The 18,100-nt window shown below is 44.9% G+C and overlaps 5 protein-coding genes and 1 long non-coding RNA gene across 12 annotated transcripts; 3 read left to right on the top strand and 3 right to left on the bottom strand.

The window, feature by feature from the left end:
* The first annotated feature begins 19 nt into the window (after nt 1-19).
* LOC117580135 lies at nt 20-1,006 on the top strand. Its single transcript, XR_004573538.1, has 3 exons — nt 20-269; nt 333-742; nt 802-1,006. It is a non-coding gene; the product is annotated as an uncharacterized LOC117580135 (long non-coding RNA).
* A 295-nt stretch (nt 1,007-1,301) lies between these two features.
* On the top strand, nt 1,302-5,085 carry LOC117580132 (NADH-cytochrome b5 reductase 3). Of its 6 annotated transcripts, none has more exons than XM_034266425.1 (4): nt 1,302-1,521; nt 3,095-3,748; nt 3,805-3,904; nt 4,287-4,516. In XM_034266425.1, the coding sequence occupies exons 1-4, from the start codon at nt 1,498-1,500 to the stop codon at nt 4,499-4,501; spliced, it is 993 nt and encodes a 330-aa protein (XP_034122316.1). In that variant the 5' UTR covers nt 1,302-1,497; the 3' UTR covers nt 4,502-4,516. The 6 variants fall into 6 exon arrangements, with proteins under 6 accessions (XP_034122316.1, XP_034122320.1, XP_034122319.1 ...); XM_034266429.1 differs by having other exon boundaries at nt 1,304-1,521; nt 4,329-4,516; XM_034266428.1 differs by lacking the exon at nt 4,287-4,516 and adding an exon at nt 4,640-5,085 and having other exon boundaries at nt 1,333-1,521.
* A 708-nt stretch (nt 5,086-5,793) lies between these two features.
* Nucleotides 5,794-11,995, bottom strand: LOC117580128 (G2/mitotic-specific cyclin-A). Of its 2 annotated transcripts, XM_034266422.1 has the most exons (8): nt 11,294-11,995; nt 10,434-10,645; nt 10,097-10,367; nt 7,221-7,444; nt 6,955-7,159; nt 6,642-6,889; nt 6,428-6,571; nt 5,794-6,383 (listed from the first exon to the last, which is right to left on the bottom strand). In XM_034266422.1, coding segments are annotated over exons 1-8 (1,539 nt in total). In that variant the 5' UTR covers nt 11,528-11,995; the 3' UTR covers nt 5,794-6,382. The 2 variants fall into 2 exon arrangements, with proteins under 2 accessions (XP_034122313.1, XP_034122312.1); XM_034266421.1 differs by having other exon boundaries at nt 5,794-6,571.
* LOC117580131 (RIB43A-like with coiled-coils protein 2) lies at nt 8,153-9,663 on the top strand. Its single transcript, XM_034266424.1, has 2 exons — nt 8,153-8,350; nt 8,409-9,663. The coding sequence occupies exons 1-2, from the start codon at nt 8,225-8,227 to the stop codon at nt 9,426-9,428; spliced, it is 1,146 nt and encodes a 381-aa protein (XP_034122315.1). The 5' UTR covers nt 8,153-8,224; the 3' UTR covers nt 9,429-9,663.
* A 2,681-nt stretch (nt 11,996-14,676) lies between the features above and the next one.
* LOC117580133 (alpha-ketoglutarate-dependent dioxygenase alkB homolog 7, mitochondrial) lies at nt 14,677-15,747 on the bottom strand. The gene is made up of 4 exons (XM_034266432.1): nt 15,626-15,747; nt 15,372-15,565; nt 15,144-15,311; nt 14,677-15,088 (listed from the first exon to the last, which is right to left on the bottom strand). The coding sequence occupies exons 1-4, from the start codon at nt 15,684-15,686 to the stop codon at nt 14,744-14,746; spliced, it is 768 nt and encodes a 255-aa protein (XP_034122323.1). The 5' UTR covers nt 15,687-15,747; the 3' UTR covers nt 14,677-14,743.
* Nucleotides 15,748-16,231: 484 nt separating this feature from the next.
* LOC117579866 (chymotrypsin inhibitor SCI-I-like) lies at nt 16,232-16,601 on the bottom strand. The gene is made up of 2 exons (XM_034265978.1): nt 16,516-16,601; nt 16,232-16,452 (listed from the first exon to the last, which is right to left on the bottom strand). Exons 1-2 carry the CDS (start codon nt 16,598-16,600, stop codon nt 16,256-16,258), a joined length of 282 nt encoding a protein of 93 aa, XP_034121869.1. The 5' UTR covers nt 16,601; the 3' UTR covers nt 16,232-16,255.
* Between the last annotated feature and the right edge of the window lie 1,499 nt (nt 16,602-18,100).

Raw genomic sequence — 18,100 nt, 5'->3', positions numbered from 1 at the left:
CCATTCCTTCAGAGGCATGGCATATGCCTTTGCTTTTCATTTTATTTGTGAATTCCCCGGAACAAGGCGAAACTAGGAAAATAATCAAAACAAGATGGCACTTAAATTCAAGAAGGCATTAGATAAAGTAATAGAGAAATCAGAACTCAATGCGGTTGTTTTACAACCCAATTGCAAAGATACTGAAGAGATTGTGAAGAAAATAATTCAAGCCTTCCACGACACAAATTCTATTTTCCGGGACACTCTAATTGATTTCATACAAACAAGTAAGCTTCACACTATTTCCGCTCATACAAATGAATAATAAACGCTTTTACGCTGTCCTAAAGGTACCAAAAACGATAATTATATCCCATGGCTTAAGCTTAAAATGTCAAAACAAAAATGACTAAAATAGGTGAAGATGAAAACGCGACGTTCTGCGTGCTGAAGGCAGATGCACAGCATCCAGTTGTAGTGTCCAGTACATTGTGATGAAGTACACACTCAGTGCATTTGTGGAGGAGAACTCAGATAGAGGCATGCCAGTATTTGAAATTAAACCTCTGGCACACAGTGTCTTTTCCAGTTTTCACTAAAATTACAATTTTATATATGACTGCTTCGCCTATTTTGTATTGCATTGTTAAGTTTGCTGGAAGATATACATGGGAATTCAGTCCAAGTCCACGATGCTATATTTTTGGCTACCAGCACACCGACAGCTTCTCCTCAATCTGATATCGAATTGTTCCTCGAGGTGCGTTAACCCATCCTAATTCCTGCGAACCTTTTGCTAACAAACTTAAATATTTCCAGGTTCTTAAACAATTAATTTCTGCGACAGCGAATACCGGACGCTTGTTTTTCATATACAACAAGCTAATGCATTACAAACAAACAGACAGTGTGGACCTTGCTGAACCTGTGGCATTGTTTGGCCTAAGTGAATCTTAATTACTACTACAAGTTTTATCCAAATTTTGTGTATTTGATACTTTTAAATAAAACAATCATAAGCTGTCCCCTTTTCCATCACTAACAAGTACATCGGCTCGGATGGATACTATCATTTGGTGGTCGATAGCTAAACGATACTAGGTACTGCAGATTTACCTTTTTGCTGAGATCTGGCAGCATCATCTCGTGCAGCGCAGCTGGCTGGGATTGTTTTGATTTAAGATCTTACACAAATATACTAGTTCGACCCCCTCGGCCTGGTGACAGTCTACAGACAAGGTGAATATTTTGGTTATTGGAAATGTTAGAGCTCGTCTTACAACAACTCTCTACTTCAGCTCTATACGACACAAATGAGAGAACGGTGGTCCGCTCTCAGAGAGAACGGAGTGCAGACAAACAAAACTCTGCCTTAGTCGCTGCGCCTTGTATTAGCGCCCACACGCCGGCGACGCCATCAGTGCAAATTTCGAATTATATAATTTATCCAAGAGTGCACCCATTGATTTTCCCACCAGAAACTGAGCGTGTGAAGATAGTGTCTGACGCCTGGACATGGCGCGTCTCATCGAGAGCAACGTAAGTTATGACACAAGTTGCAGCCCAGCATCGCTTTACATAACTCCTGTTCCAAATGAGTGGCATTTCATAATTGTCAGGCACACGCCCGCACTAGCGGCTCATTCCTATTCTCGGGAGAAATACTTAGTCGTTTGCATTAGTGTAGATTTTTAGCAAGTGACGTCGCACAGCTATTTATAGAGATGCCATCGTAGGCCCCTCCTTCTGGTGCTTGGTGCCACCCAATCCTCATCGTGTTTTTCTAAGCAGAAGTCAGTCAAGCAGTCGCCTACGCCGTGCACTCTCTTCATGACGGAAAAGTATCTTCCCATATTGCCCTCCCCTCTCTCTCAAAAATAAATCTTTTTCGGTACAAAGCCGGTGCACTGCAATGTCAAGGCCAGTCAGCTGTTAGGAGGCTAGCACTCACTCTCTGCACGCTACCCAAACAAAGAGAGCCTTTGCGCTCTTAATCAATAAAACAAAATTTGCCTGACTTTGTAATTTACTATCATTTGTGCGCTCTTTCCGAATCGCTCTCTTGCTCTCGTACTATCGTAGCGTACAGTGTAGATACGGCAAAGTGGAAAAAATGTCCACTATTTGTTTTAAATGAATACTTGTATCTCACATTTGGGTTGCGATTGTGCCCATGCCAATATACAATCTGACCTGACCACTTTATCAAATAGAAGATCCTTTTTCGAATCAAAATTTAAGTTTTTAACCATTGTTCACTGTAGCTGAATCGCTGTGACTCGACATCGCGATTCAAAGTGGTTAAGGGAGAGAGTAAGAAAGATAGAGAGAGAGAGAGAGAGGTTGATAAGGTAAAGCAGTGCGAAGCTAAACGCGACGACTTCATTCAAATTTCAGCGCTCGGTGGCACGCGTTTTCGTCGTAGTTTTCGTTCCCTTTCAAGTTTGCTTGCAAGTCAAATTAGAAACTGGACAAAAAAAACAAACACCATTTGCATTAAACAAGTGTGTGAACCATGACGGATATTGATGTAAGTTGATATAAGGTGGCTGTGACATCATAACCGCACTGTGCAACTGTGCAGCGCAGTGGTATTTAGGCCGGCCCTAGGGTTTCAAGGTCAGTGGCGTGACCAAAGTGCGACCCGCCAGTGGGGTTAAACCAGTAACCTCAATCAGCTGTTGCGTTGTGATCTCAGGCCGAAAACGGTGCGAGATGCGAATCGAGATTTCATCTATGTACGTTTTCTCCTATCGCGCCAGACGAACGCGGTAGTTTCCATCTACCCTATTGCCCTTTAATCAGCCCCGCTAATCAGTCGATTCGAAAATAGCCAACAAAACAAGAAACTAGACATGAGGTGTGTCATAAGCCTCCACTCAATCTCTCGCTCGTACGCAATCTCTGTACTATGTACAAGTGTGTGTGCATGTGTATGTACATGCGTATGCACAGGAGCAAACATCATTGATATCTTTTTGTGTTTGACAAGATAATTATGCATGTTTATCCGGCAATCAAATCGATAAAACGATAAAGAGAGCAGCCATAGAATTCATACATGAAATTGCTTGAAATTACATTTATTTATGTATTATTTGTACACTTGCAGTTTGTACCGATCGCCGTGGGCGTGGTAGCCGTCGTAGCTGGAGCTTTGATCGTCCACTATTTCCTAAACAAGAAGTCTACGAAGCCGCGCCGTGAGCCGAATCGCACCGCCCGGCTCCGCACCCTGGTGGATCCGAATGACAAGTATCTGCTGCCGCTGGTTGAGAAGGAGGTGCTAAGCACCGATACCCGTCGCTTCCGCTTCGGCCTGCCCTCCAAGCAGCACGTTCTGGGCCTGCCCGTGGGCCAGCACATTCACCTGATTGCGACCATTGACAATGAGCTGGTCATCCGTCCCTATACGCCCATCTCGTCCGACGAGGACGTGGGCTATGTCGATCTGGTGGTCAAGGTGTACTTTAAGGACACGCATCCCAAGTTCCCCGGCGGCGGCAAGATGACCCAGTATCTGGAGCAGATGGAGCTGGGTGACAAGATCTCGTTCCGCGGACCGTCCGGCCGCCTGCAGTACCTGGGCAACGGCACCTTCTCCATCAAGAAGCTGCGCAAGGATCCGCCCAAGCACGTGACCGCCAAGCGTGTAAACATGATTGCAGGCGGCACAGGCATCACTCCCATGCTCCAGCTGGTCCGAGAAGTGCTGAAGCGCAACGACAAGGACAAGACCGAAATGGCGCTGCTGTTTGCCAACCAGGTAACTGACCCCCCGCCATGCCAAGCGACTGTTCTAATCCTTCTAATCTCTCACAGAGCGAGAAGGATATTCTGCTGCGCGGAGAACTGGACGAACTGGCCCAAAAGCATCCCGACCAATTCAAGGTCTGGTACACCGTGGACAAGGCAGCCGAAGGTAAGCTGCAGTTGGGACACACACACGCCACATATTCGATCGTTTCATGATCATCATCAGCATGGATTTTAGGCATAGAAGTGTTCTGCTTTGTCGCTCAGAGACTCCAATTACTCTCACGTGGCTTTCAATAATGATTGCAAGAGCTTCTTGTTCATCACGAGTTTTACAGACTTTCTATCAATCGATTACCATTATTCCTTTGGATATCCCAGAACGAAAATCATAGAAGAACCTTCAGTTCCGCCGTAGTTAGCTCCATTTAGATTCAGTTTACGTATCCGCATTTGACGCATAGAACACCATTGATACACACTCAAACGAGCCATTTCCAAGTCATCTATTATGTTAAGTATTTTGTGTCTGCCCTTGCCACATGCTGCTCTCAAACGGATGCCGCGAACGGCCAACGCCCGGTTCATAGCCTGGTCCTACAACACCGGACACGTAAACGATGAGATGATGGAGAAGCATCTCTATACGCCCGATACCGACACGTTGTGCCTCCTGTGCGGTCCTCCGCCCATGGTCAACTACACGTGCATACCGGGTCTGGAGCGCCTGGGGCATAGGGCCGAGCAGCGTTTTAGCTATTAGGACTAGTTCCATCTAGCATTTATTTCCTTGTCAGAGTTTTTGCTTTCGTTTCACACTTGCCAGTGGGAAAGACTACGCGCCTCGTGGCTAACCTCGTATCGTTTCTCTCTCTCTCTCTGTCTTTGTTATTCCGTACAGGCTGGGCCTATAGCGAGGGCTTCATCAACGAGGACATGATTGCTGGACATTTGCTGCCGGCCAGCGAGGACACCATCGTGCTGCTCTGCGGCCCGCCACCCATGATCAACTTTGCCTGCAACCCAGCGCTGGACAAGCTCAACTTCCACCCGGACACCCGATTCGCCTACTAGAGGGAGTGCGCCCAGCGTCCTTTGGGACCCTTCCTGCCAAAATTCCTGGGTTAACTTGCGTTGGAGAAAGAATTTGCATTTCGGTTTTGTAATGTTTTCCATGTTCACATGTTTGCCTAAACCATCATCACCTCATCGTCTCCATGCATCGAGGGTTGCGATGTGTTCGAGTCAATCAAAAGCAAATGTGTAACATGTGACACCCACCATCCGTGCTAATTGTTGTAGCTCTTTTTTTTATTATTTGTGAATAAAAACAAGTGTTAACGAAAAGGAAATACCAAATTTGCATTTTCCCGTGTGCTTGTACAATTTGTTGTCGCTGAACCTTTTGACTTTGCATTTGCATATGCATTTTATATGGGCAATCCAATGCCCCCCCATCGAATACCAATCGATTTCACACGGAGTAAAGAAATTTTAGACCCGCTATTTTCGGTTTTATGTTTCTGCTTGTAAGTATGTTCAAGATTGAACTATGAAACTCTTTTTTTAATGAGAGCATCCAAGAACTTAAAGCTCCACGAAATCACACTATACAGACGCTGACTAAAAGTATTGTCAAGGTTATGCGTAAATGAGCATTATCCACCGATTAATTATGACCCCAAACAAATAAGGAGTTATATTTATAACTTCCTAGGGAAACTTCAAGAAAATATCAATCAAAAATTCATTTCTTGTGCATTACTTTCACAATTTTATTGAGTACAATACGTTTATATGGAATATGAAGCTTGAGAGGCGAGCGCGCTAGCAGCAATGCTATTATCAAGTTACATTTGAGGGGTTAGTAGATCGTACTATGTATATTATAATTGTAGAAGCATCGCTAAGCCAAATACCTGCTAAGCGTCGTTGGTTTCAGATATGTTTGTGTGTGTCATGGAGTCTAAGTTCTGTGTTCAATTGTTGATGATTGGTTGTTCTGTATCTTGGTGTTGTGTTGTGATGTGGGGGCAAAGTAAAACCTATTAAGTGTCTGGGTGTAAAATGGATTTGTGTGTGTATTTGTTACAATTGTTGCGTGGTTCACAGAACATTTATAGCCTAACTAGTTAGTACGTATATAAATATGTAATAAAATATCTGAAGCTAGCTGTTAGTGCGTACGATTATGGTTAAAAGACACATTTAATACAGTACATGTGATACTCTTTATCAAAAAAACACAAAAAAAGAACTCAAACAGTAAAATATTTAGTATCTATCCAAATGGAGTGCAGTTCTTGGGCCTTGCTTGTGGTTCTCTTTCATATTCTTTCTTGGTTCGATTTTCCTAAAAACTGCTGCAGCTTCTGATCTCCCTTGGCGTGATGTGGCGGCTGTGCAAGCTCTCACCGTGGACAGTAGCTGTTTATTTTAGTGTTGACTAATCTCTTATATGGCGAGGCATATAAAATTGTCCATTACATGTTACGGAAGCTTGTCAATCCGATCCGCCACTTACTTTATCTTCGCTGTCTTTTCTTCCTATTTTGTTCTCTCCGATTCCGACTCCGACTCCTATCAATTTCTCATTTAAATACAATTAGATCTAAAACTACAAATAATACATGGAACACTAAACTAAAATACAATTTGACCGTGGCAGAGGGCCAGGGGACCGAACACTTAAAACTTATAAAACAAATTAACTTCCGATGCGGAATTGATATCCGCCTCCTCCTGTTTCTGCTTGGCAATATAGCCCTGCAAGAGCTGATCAAAATCTTTCTCAGTCAGCTGGATTGTCTCGATGGAAGCTACCTTCTTGTACCTGTATGGACAAGGAGTAATAAATGTAGGATAAGTATCTTGAAATCTCCAGAGAATTATTCGCTGCTTACTTTTCCCTATTGTACTTTTCCCGTATGGCTTGGGTGTTGAGCTCCTTGGACGTATTGTGCGTTTGGCACAGCTCGAGCACCACAGTCTTCAAGTCCTCTAGTTTGTAGGTAGTGATTTCCTCCAGATGCGGAGTCCAAATCTCCATGCCCAGTATGTGACGCGACATGGCGAGCGCAGCGGCCGACGTCAGCGATGGCAAGTACTCCAAGTACGGTTCTCCCTGCATAAGCGCCAGCTCGCACAGGAACTGCAAAACAAAACGAGGCCAAAGTTAGAAATTGAAGATTTAAAACGCAAACGTAAGAATCCCACCAGAGTCAGACTCTTCAGCTTCTCGGGCATGTCGCACATGACAGCGTACGTGTTGATAAACACATAAGCCGTTGGGGTGCACAGATCGAAGGAGAGCGTCTTGAGTATGACCTGCTCCATGCGCAACACTTGCGACTTGGTATAGCTGTCGTCGGTGAGGAAGACAAACTCACCCACATCTGGTGGATAGATCTCCTCGTATTTCCTGTAAAGTAATAGTGCCATAAAGATGAAAAGTGCACAAGAGCAAGTTGGACTTTACTTACGAGGCAATGTACATGGCCGCAGTGCCAACCAACTGGAGCTTTGGGCGCACCACTGCCATTTGGCTGAGGAAGCGGTCAAGGTAGGAGACCGATAAATAGAGGGTCTCCGTGTCCAGTTTATACTCCTCGGACACCTCCACCAGCCAATCGACCAGGATCGAGCGCATATTGTAATTGATGTCCTTTTGCTTGCGCATGTACTCACGCTTTGGGCGACGTTTTTTCTACAAAATAATGAGCGATTAGGTAAAGATTAAGTAAATAATAATGCTTATAGGAAGAGCCAACAACAAGTGTGAATTTGGGTACATAATTCTAGGAATTTGTTGGGCAAAGAATGGTTGAAATACTTGAGCTTGAAAGAGGAACCAAGATATGGTCTTCCCCCGAGAAATAATGCACCCACGATTCCATTATACCCCTGAAGCTAGCATATGACAAAGGGGTATCTCTCACGCATGACCAAAACCCCAAATCCAAAAAAACTGAAACAACTCCACTCCCTGCTTCACATGGTAAGGGCGGTCAGAGAAAGAGAGAATCGAATTTACTAATTTATATTTGTTTATTGGTTATTTCGTGAGGTACGTGGGGGGCATGCCAATTCGCATCGAGAAGTGGGTAGAAAATCATTTGCAAACCGCCCATGCAGGGAACTACGAGTACTCATTTATGTACATTAGGTGTTTTTTTTAATGGTCGCCTTAACGATTATTGGACACGTCAAGCGCCAGGCGGAACCCAATGATATGGGCATTGATTTGGAAGTGAATCTGCAATTCTGTACAAGAAACAAATTTCGAGTATCTATGGAATCATAGGAGTGAGGCGTCAAATAACAAACAAACTACGAGACTACACGAGAAGCGGAACACCCGGCAACCGGGTAAACAAACTCAAACTCCGAATCAGAGGCAAATATTTGCTTTCAGATAGAGAGAGAAACACTTTCAGAACGGACAAATCTTTGAAGAGTAAATTATATATTTTGAAGCAGCCACAGGATGACTTTGAAGCTGGGTATTTGCACGAAGGCGGACCTTGATGAGGCCATGAAGCTGCAGAAGCGCGAGCAGTACGAGGAGGAGCGCAAGAAGCGCATTTTCAATGCCAAGCAGCGTCTGTACGGGGTGAGTTCTCTAGTGGGGTTTTGTAAGTCATCCTCCACCTACTCTGATTTCTGTGCAGCTGGATCTCGACACGCTGGAGCGCCAAATCCTCGAGAAGAACAAGCAGCGGAGCGTGCAGCAGGAATGCGACAAGCGCTACGAGGAGCAGGAGCAGCTGCAGAAGCGCCTGATCGCGGCCAAGGAGAAGGAGCTGGACATGCAGACGCGTGTCGCCAACTCGGACCTCAACTACTACCGCTGCCGGTACCAGCGCAAGGAGCAGCGCCGCGAGTTCGACCTGAACGACCCAAACTATCTGAAGAAGGCAAAGCCCATGCGTATCGCAGACGATGACATCACACTGGGCGTCTCTAGTGCCCAGATCTTCTCCGGCGAGGATCTGTACAACAATGACCGCAAGGTGCGGCAGCGAGAGCAGCAACGCGCCTGGCTGGACCAGCAGGTGCTCGAGCGCAAGCAGGCGGAGGAGGCACGCCGCCAGGCGGACAACATGCTGATGGAGAACATCAACTGCCGCGACAAGCATCTGGAGGAGATGGCCAAGTCGGAGCATGTGATGCGCAACCACATCATCCACAAGGTGCGCGAGTTTAACGTCAATCTGGCCAAGCAGAAGCAGGTGGGCCGCGACCAGGCCAAGCGAGAGAAGTACGAGGACGACATGGCCGAGATATACAACATGCTGTCCAGCGACATGCTCACGGAGAACCCAGACGTGGCCCAGTCGCGCACCGATCCCAACAAGAAGATCGCCTTCATGTACCGCGGCATGACGCCCGAGGAGTTGCTCGCCTTCCGCAAGGGCCAGGAACAACAGCTGCTGGATGCGGCCCAGCGCAAGACGGAGGCACAGCTCATGGACAAGCAGTGGGAGCAGTACGCCATCAACATGGATCGCACTCTGATGCTCAAGCAGATCGAGGTAGATCGCCGGCGCAAGGACCAGTTCGATGATCTGATGCGGGCCAATGCCAAGCTGGCGGTGGAGCAGGACGAGCAGCGCAAGCACTCGCTTGAGCAACTAAACAATGCCGTCTTTGACGATTTTTACGATCAGTTTAACAAGAATTCTCGCTAGTTTATAGTCACACACATAGACACACGTTCCAAGCAGTTCGAACCATTGCTGTGTCCCGAGTGCGACTTGGAAGTCGGCCCAGTCCCAGTTGCAGCACTGCAGAGAGTTGGGGAAAGTTCCGAGTCGCGACCAGGACACCAGTAACACATAAATTTGTATCAGTTTTAAATGTAATTCCTCAATTGGATCAAGTGTTCATTACGACTGTCTTGTTAGACATACACTCCTACAGCACCAAACATAAACTCTAATTGGAACTAATAGTTGTAAAAGAAAAGTATCTGTAACCTGAGGAAAAGTCTGCTGCTAGAATCGAACAATTCGGATAGAAATGATTGTCGTTTACAGGGTATACAAGAAAAGAAGCAAAAGGCGTTTCCCGCCTCATGGGCATGTGACGAAGATCACACGAAGACAGAGGAAGACTCTCCACACATAGTCAGGGCAGCGACGCGTGAAGCAACACAAACCGCTCATCAGGGTGCAGTCCGTGCCTTTGTGTCTTACTCTGCGCCTGCGTGCACACACACGGACACAACACATGTGAGTAAGAGCACTGGAAGAGGGCGGGGAAACCAAGGCAGGCACTCACGGGGAAGATTCCCTTTAGATGACAATTTTTCTTATCTTTGTGTAATTTTTGTGCTACTTTGCACCCCCCGACTTACCTCGCTCTCGTGGAAGTTCTTCAAGATGTCCATCTGGTACTGCACCACCTCGAAGAATCGCTGGCGATCGTTGCGAGGCGGCAGCTCCTTGGCCTGGACACAGGGGACAGCTCCAAATTGTGTGCCCTGGGACGGGCCGTCGTCAGTGGAGCTGCTGACCTCGATAATAGAACGATCCACAGACATGGGCGACATGACATCGGTGACGGACATGGGTGTGCCCTGGAGGTCATATTCGTGCTGGATGGAGAACTCCTTGGACACAGCATTGCTGTACGGAAGGTTGAGGGGCGGCTGTGTTAAGGAAAGGGGGAGAAGAGTCCACGAGCATACTCACTACTTGGCGTCGTGCTGATTCTCCTTGTCAGCGGCAGAGCACTGACTCTTGACAGCGCCAGGCGGCACCACCTGAGTGTCGATGTTGTCCTCATATACGGAGAATGTCTTAAACTGCTCCACCACGGGCACTACGTTCGATTTCTTCACGGCCAGGCCAGCGTAGTCAGTGTTTTCGTCCGTATTGATGTTCTTAACGTCGCGAAAGAATTGCTGTAACGTAACATACACAAAAAATGTTCATTTGGATCAGTGTGCGCGTGTGTTGTCTTAGACTGTGTAAGAAGGGGGTAACGATTACAGCAACAGTGCACCAATTGCGGTTCTCTCGCTCTCTTCCTTTCGTTGGAATAATCCTGTTACGTCTCACGTTGCTGCTGCTGTGCGCGCCTTTAGCTGGCTTCCCACAGTGTTCAAGAGTGTGTTAGTGTGCGTTGTAATTGCATTTCATCTTCTCTTTCTCTACGTATTCTCTTGGAAAAAGGCGCGCAAAGTGTTGCAATTACATGGATGTGCAATTTCTAGGTTAGTTTTAGGTTAGGCGCGAACAATTAGCAGAGGTTATCCCCTGAGTGGAAGGAGTGGGCACATGCAACCTAATCGCGCATAGCGTTGCGAGAGAGCGCTGCACAAGCGGAGAACAACCACCGCTATCATGCCAGGGGATCGAGGGCGCTCCCTTCGCAAGGCAGGCAGGCAGGCTGCTCACACAAAAAATATACACACACACGCATGTACGGGAAGATCCCACCACCAACACGCTCGGGTAGCGAGACAGCAGCTGCATTAGAATGCGCACGGCACAAACAACAACAAAAAGGACAGACTGGAATGGAAATAACTGCGCTATTCGGGACTTACCACTTTCCCTGATGGCGCTGCTTGAACACGCTGCACATTTCCATTATTGTTGTTTGAATTAAGCACAGCGAAATTGGTGCGGGGGCCCAGTGCAATTTTCTCCTTACCGCCGCCTCCGATCACGGCCAGCGGCTGCTTGCTGGCACCCATATTCTTCTCCTTCAGGACACCCGGACCACTTTTCCCCGGATTTTCCTTGTTGTTAAGGTCGTGTAGTATTTGGAAACTGGCCATTTTCGCCTCTAATTCAGCTTCCTTGCAGTAAAAATGGTGACTTCTTTGCGCGTTTCTCTCTTTTATCTCGTTCGCTTCAGCTGCGATATTTATTAAGCGTCGTTTGCGTTCGCTTCGGCTTGTCGTCGACTCGATTTCTTATGCTCGACGCTCGCACCAACACATACGCACGGCTATGCTCAGCGCACACATTTACATTTACTCAAAGGCAAATTTTATCATTAAAACCTGACGCTGGAAGACGGCACAAATACACTCAAACTTTACACAATTTACGCAGAATTCATTTGACTATCAAATTTTACAACACATTTGCGTCTCGCCAGCACTCGAATAATTTGTGTTTCTAGATTTCTAAGCTACGCTCGCATTGACTTCACTTTGGGCTCCGACGCCGTCAAAAATTGAACAAAATTTGTGGCTGTCAAGGTTGTCGGAGGCGCGGGGCAAGAACTGCTTGTTTGAGTTTTTCCCGGTCACTACCAGCTAGGGTTGTCAAATATATATCAATATATCGATATTTTTGTAAAATAAAAATATATTTATATCGTGATTTTTTTTCACCAAAATATCAATATATTGATATGGTTTTGCGATATTTTCGTACTGTGAAAGAGTATGTGGGTGTTTTGAACCAAAAACCATAAACACTTACTCAAAAGAATTATATATGTAAAGCGAAGAATAATTGAATAAGTCAAATTAAAACACAGAAATGTGGAATAAGGATTAAAGTTGTTACAAACATATGTAAGGTTTGTGTTTTCTCTTTCGAAACTATTTATTTCCGCAGCGCGAGAAATTTAATTTCAGTAAATATATACAAGCAAAATAATGTCAAATATATCCATATTTTTGCAGTGATTTTGAAATTTTTTGCAAGCCAAATATATCACAGATATGCTATTTTTTAAATATTTGACAGCCCTAAGTGTGAAATCCGAATTATCGATAAAATATACCATTGCATCTTCAAAATATATTGTAAATATACCGTTGTCTTAAATGCCATTCCACGATTTCGATGTTCTATTTGATATTACTAGCTACTAAAGACTTTTAACACTAAAACAATAATTAAATCCGTTTGAAGAATCAATTTGGCTTATTGTAGATACACATTTTCATTGGATTGTATACTTATGACCCTATATTTTAGAAATTTGTATTTGAATTTTTCACATAAATCACCCCTTGTGGAAGTAATGGAGCTTTGTGTTCAGTATGTATGTAAATTATTAAAAGATACGACATGAATATTAACTGATAAGATTGAAAACCCCGCTTTATTTTCCAAAAACTATATTAACAATCCAACAGAGAGAAAATAGAAGAGCGTAACATTACAAAAATGGGCCTCATGCCACCAAAAATAGCTTCCAATACCAAGCTTTGTCTAGCAGACGCTACTCTGCTTCACCCTCTCACCACCCACTTTCGTGACATGACTTACATATTTGCATACAGAAATACGTGCATACATAAGCGAAGCTCTTGTCCCGCCACTAGCTTTGACTCGTTCTTTGCTGGGGAGGGAAAAGCTTTGGGCCGACGCTGATGCGCTCTTATCGCAGCTTGCAATTTCCCACCAACACATACAAACGCACTGTTCGGCCACCAACTTTCGCTCTCGTTCTTGCTATGAGCTTCCGAGAGATAAGAAACGAAGGCCGATGTACTGGGTTGAGCTGCAGACGCATGCTCATGCTTATCACAGCTTACTCAGTTCTCCCCCGGTTCATTAAGCGGTCAAGTAAATCGTGTGTTTAGCGGTGTGCGCGAAAATGCAACGCACGTGCAAATGTGCCAAAATAATTTGTTTCTTGTGAAATTACTTACATATATCATCAGTGCGACTAATGCAGATCGGATTTAAGTATCTTTTCGCTTTCTTAATTTTTAATTTGTTTTATTTTTTGTTTTATGTGTTTGTGTGTGAAAACATTAAAAACAAAAGGAGGAAGCAGGAAATAATATGCAACAGGAAGCAGCAAAGATTATTCAACACCACGGGTTAAGCCTTTCTCTTTTGATTTCCTATCATCAAACTCACCTCTGCGATTCATCACTAAGCACTTTTGGTGTCGGCATTTGTGATTTAGTAGCTATGCTCTTACACACACGGTGGGCCATTAGATTCTCTGTGTCCCCGCAGAGTCATGCCTTTTAAGCGCCTTTTCTGGGTGGAAGCGCTTCAGAAGGACACTTGGACAGCGGCGCTGCAGATGCTTATCGCCTGGGCACAGGACAAAGCGCAGCAGGACTTCTGTGTTGGACACAGATGCATGCGTCCTGTGTGCGCTCTAAATGCAATTGTATGTAAGACAGCAGAGTCCATTGTCCCCTACCTGGACCCAATCGCTCTTTTGTTGATTTACTGCAAGAAATGTTTGCGCAAATTACTCGGGCAAGTCACGAGTGCAGATACGTAGGATACAAAGGGATTTTGCACAATCACAAATACGTTTTTACGTAACCTCTCATTGTTTATGCAATTCGGTAGTGTCCTGTCTCAGGCTGGCCAAGATGTTACCGCCAGCAGCAGCAGCAGCAGCAGCAGCAGTCGCTGCCCAATCTGCCCGCTAACAAAGGCCGCACCAATCCACCTTTCCCTTTCAGTTTTACAGCTGTCACCAAAGGTTTTGGGTTTTCATGGCACACAAGGGATTAAATCAAAGATTGTTGCCGGCTTTGTATAAATTTATTCATGAATAGATCTCTCAAAGTATTCTTTGTCGTTCGACTAGATTTTTGCAGCCAGCCTTGCATTAATTAAGAAAACAATTTCTAGGATTCTTCGTACGAATTTTTGCTTAGTTTGTTTCATTGAGCAGAAGGATTGGGCAGGCAATAAGCATCCACTATCATGCAGTAAGTGAACAAAAATAAACTCTAGGAACCCGCACCCATCAACAGAATGGCATACAAATATCAAATTATGGTCTGTGTGGACTCTCAGTCCGTTGAAATCAACTTATATTTTCTTATATACACGGTCGATCATCAATAATGATAAGGGGGAATAATCATACATATGTACAACTAACAATAGGAGCGACTAGACTAGGTTTTTAAAAGAAAACGAATTTTTGTCCATATAGGAAAGGATATCCTCCTCAAAGGATAGATGAATATATGTGTCTCAACGCTTCAATTATAATAGGAAGGGAAGCGTTTCCGCATTAAGCCATCAGCATTCTCGCAGCGAGGTCATCATCATGGATCGTTGCGGCAAATGATGGATATGCGACGTGCCTTTGGTATGGGTGCGCCGAGGAACGCAGATTGCTCCTTGGCCAGTATCTCATGGGTGAAGTTGTAGCGAGCCGTGTGGCACATTATGTAGAGCGAGCGCCTCGGCAGCAGCAGATCTGCGTAAAAACCATCCTCCAGCAATGCCTCTGGAAAACGCCGATGGCCATATACTGCATCAGAGTCGGGGCTCTTGGCTTCCGTCGATATCTCAATGCTGGGCTGCTGGTACTTCTGGGCATCGGTGCGCACGAGACGCATTACGCTGTCGCTGAGCAGGCTGATGCCCGAGATGGTGGTGCCGCAGTACTGTAAATTCGAATTATGTTAGTTTTGCTTGGGCAGTAGATCGGGGTGTGCTTACCCTTGTGCTGTCCACGTGCGGCTTGATGACACCGTCAGCGGCAAGATCCAGCACATGGATGTAAGGCATAATGGCTCCATCGAAGGCCACTTGACGCACACGCTCCAGGACATCGCGGTTATGTGGATACCACTTCTTGCGCTCAGTCTCCCTAAAACCGTGTATGGCCTGCAAGATAGAAATACATAAACTCCGAGCCGGTCTGCTGTTGTTTTTGTGTGTGCTCACGTCGTCCCAGTGGTCGAACTCGTAGCGCAGGCGGTTCATGTACGGCTCAACCTCTTCGTGGAGCTGTTGTTCCTCCGCTTCGGTGATGAAGTCAGGGATGATGCGCATGTGTTGGACAAACTCCTGCTGCTCCGCTTCCGGCCACTTCCCAAAGAATGCAGTCAAGGGGCTAGTGACCTTGCTGCAGGCAGCCACTAAAACCAAACGCAAGCGTTACCATCGATGATTCCAGTCAATTATTTTATATTACTCACCTTCGCTGTGACAGCGCCGTAGGATCTGCCTGAGGAGTGAGCCTTTATTCAGTATTATCATGATTTATTATCAAAATTTTAAAAATTGTTTGGCCAAAAGTTACGTGCAGTGCAGTGCGGAATTATCGATAAAATACCGATAAAGCCTCAAAATATACCGAAATATACCGTAAATATACCGTACTCTTAAATCATATTCCTTGTTTTTGATGTTCAATTTAATATTACCAGCTAATTAGGAGTCTCCGCGCTCAAGCTATAATTTTATCCGATTGATCAATCAATTCGCCACAAAAGGCTAGTTTTTACGAGTTCCTTTTCTTGGAATGTTTCCATATACCTGAATATACCTTAAAAATGGAAGGCAATAACGGAGGAAACGCACAGAATATACCATTAAATTTCGATATACCGTAGATATACAATGAACTCAATTTCGTAGTCAAAACTGGTGCAATGCTATGAAACTATCGATAGAGTGACAGTTCGGTTGTTCGAAATGTATATCGAATTTGAAATATGCATTCAGCTGCACTTGCAATTCTGACAAACAAAACATAGATACAAATGGGGTCTTCTGTATGCTGGTGCTCTTTTATTATTATTATTATTATTATTTTATGTTTTTTTTTAGTTGCGTTTGCACCTACTGCGACAGCTGCCGAGGGAGCAGTAACGGTTGTTGTTGCCATTACAGCCCAGAAATCGCATCTTCTCGCAGTCATTGATGCGTGCGTTGTACCACCACATTTCTCTCATGGCTCTGGTATGACACGACCCTCGGTTGTTGTTGCCTTCATCCCTGAGGCCTTTGCACAACTGTATGCCTAAGGAAACATAAATACTTATTAGCTTTTAAGCGTTAAAGCTGGAAAATCATCGCTGCCTACCTGGTCGCCCAGCGCAGTACACCTGGGCATAAGACTTGTGGGCCACAAAAAGTGCCAGACCAGCGAAAATCCATATGAACTTCATACTCAACGGCAGCAGATTTGAAGTGTTGAATCGAACGCGATGCAGGCTTTATTTATACGGTTCTAGCTGGTTCGGTCGTACATCAAAAATATCCCAACAAAAGGCAATGGGGTAACCCTTTCTTGGTGTTAACAAATCGACAATATCGACAGTCGACAGTGTTCTTGTTTGTTCTAGGATTCTTTTTTCTTGCATTTCGAATCAAAATGTTGCATCCAACAACTTTTTCGGAAGGTAATTTGTAGAACTAAGAGTCAAAAGGGTAATGTAACTGCTTGTTGTTGTATAAAAAGTACAAAAAGTACAAAAAGTACTTTCTGCCATTCATCCACCAAACAATAATGATAGTCAAAAATGTGCTGTGAAAAGTTATTGTTTATTTATTGTGGGAATCAGAGACAAGATCGAAGGATACGTTTAGCGGCACTTCCTGCGGCAACTGTCGAGGGAGCAGTAACGGTTGTTGTTGCCGCCACAGCCCAAATATTTCATCTTTTGGCATTGTCTGGAGCGGGAGTCGTACCACCACATTTCGTTCATGAATCTGGCTGGACACGAAAAATGACGGCTGTGGCCTTGATCCCTGCCGCCAGTGCATACCTGGAACACTGCAGAACAAGCATGAAAATAATGTCCTGTGGACAATCAAATCGTTTTCACTTACCAGGACGTCCGCGACAGTTGTCCTGGGCAGCAGAGTGGGCCACGTAGAGGGCCAGACAAGCCAAAACCAAAATGAACTTCATTCTCACAAGACTTGGATCGAATGTTCGATTTGAACTGTTGAATCGTTCAGATTTCGGGGCTTATATAGGACTCATTTGCAGCCGATTAAAGCCACACAAGTCTGAATAAAGCTATTGTCCGGCGACATGTTCTACATATTAACAAAGACAAATATTTCATGCTGTATCTACGGGGTGTACTGCATACAGTAGTTACACCTCTAATAAAGTTTTCTGCTGCCCAGGCAATGGGAAAAGACTCTCATAAAAGAAGCGCAGCAACAAGTTTTCGGTGCACACTTTTGTTCTACTTATTTTTAGATACAATGTTTTGTTCCCGTGGTTTATTTGTGGATCATCAAAGCACGTGTGCTTTAAGTTGAAAGGCGATAAAACAAATAGCGCACGATTTATTGAAACTGCTCTTTATAAAGACCCACAACAGAACCAACCATTGAGTCTTTATTCCATTACCGGAACATCCAGACATCAGAGCCCACGTTCCCGCTCCCGATTCCTGACACAATGCGCACTTCCACGCTGATCATCGTAAGCCTTGTACTGGTGATGTATTTGCTCGTGGAGATGGTTGAAGCCCAGAACTGCAAGGGAAAGCCTCGTAGGTTGATGGACCTTCTCTTGATTGCTCCTCACATTCATTTCTTCTCTCTCTTGTGTGTTTGTGCTTAGGTAGCCCGAAATGCGTTGGCTTGATGAATCAGGGAAATAACAGCAAAAGGAGGTGCAAAAAGCAGGCCAACCGAGTCATGTGGAA

The sequence above is a fragment of the Drosophila guanche genome, unplaced genomic scaffold (genome assembly GCF_900245975.1).
Source record: "Drosophila guanche unplaced genomic scaffold, DGUA_6, whole genome shotgun sequence".
Classification (NCBI taxonomy): Eukaryota; Metazoa; Arthropoda; class Insecta; order Diptera; family Drosophilidae; genus Drosophila; species Drosophila guanche.
Note: the sequence above shows the minus strand (reverse complement) of the source record. Positions and strands in the feature narration are given on the sequence as shown.

Excerpts from the sequence above, each read along its gene's own strand:
- LOC117580132 (XM_034266425.1), top strand. The coding sequence starts at position 1,498 with ATGGCGCGTCTCATCGAGAGCAAC. Across the intron at positions 1,522-3,094 it reads CGCGTCTCATCGAGAGCAAC|TTTGTACCGATCGCCGTGGG; the intron begins GTAAGTTATGAC and ends GTACACTTGCAG. Across the intron at positions 3,749-3,804 it reads CGCTGCTGTTTGCCAACCAG|AGCGAGAAGGATATTCTGCT; the intron begins GTAACTGACCCC and ends AATCTCTCACAG.
- LOC117580131 (XM_034266424.1), top strand. The coding sequence starts at position 8,225 with ATGACTTTGAAGCTGGGTATTTGCACGAAGGCGGACCTTGATGAGGCC. Across the intron at positions 8,351-8,408 it reads CCAAGCAGCGTCTGTACGGG|CTGGATCTCGACACGCTGGA; the intron begins GTGAGTTCTCTA and ends ATTTCTGTGCAG.
- LOC117580128 (XM_034266421.1), bottom strand. The coding sequence starts at position 11,527 with ATGGCCAGTTTCCAAATACTACACGACCTTAACAACAAGGAAAATCCG. Across the intron at positions 10,368-10,433 it reads AATCAGCACGACGCCAAGTA|CAATGCTGTGTCCAAGGAGT; the intron begins GTGAGTATGCTC and ends CCTTCCGTACAG. Across the intron at positions 6,572-6,641 it reads GAAAAGTACAATAGGGAAAA|GTACAAGAAGGTAGCTTCCA; the intron begins GTAAGCAGCGAA and ends TTGTCCATACAG.
- LOC117580133 (XM_034266432.1), bottom strand. The coding sequence starts at position 15,686 with ATGATAATACTGAATAAAGGCTCACTCCTCAGGCAGATCCTACGGCGC. Across the intron at positions 15,566-15,625 it reads ACGGCGCTGTCACAGCGAAG|TGGCTGCCTGCAGCAAGGTC; the intron begins GTGAGTAATATA and ends GTTTGGTTTTAG. Across the intron at positions 15,089-15,143 it reads CGCACGTGGACAGCACAAGG|TACTGCGGCACCACCATCTC; the intron begins GTAAGCACACCC and ends TCGAATTTACAG.
- LOC117579866 (XM_034265978.1), bottom strand. The coding sequence starts at position 16,600 with ATGAAGTTCATATGGATTTTCGCTGGTCTGGCACTTTTTGTGGCCCAC. Across the intron at positions 16,453-16,515 it reads GTACTGCGCTGGGCGACCAG|GCATACAGTTGTGCAAAGGC; the intron begins GTAGGCAGCGAT and ends ATGTTTCCTTAG.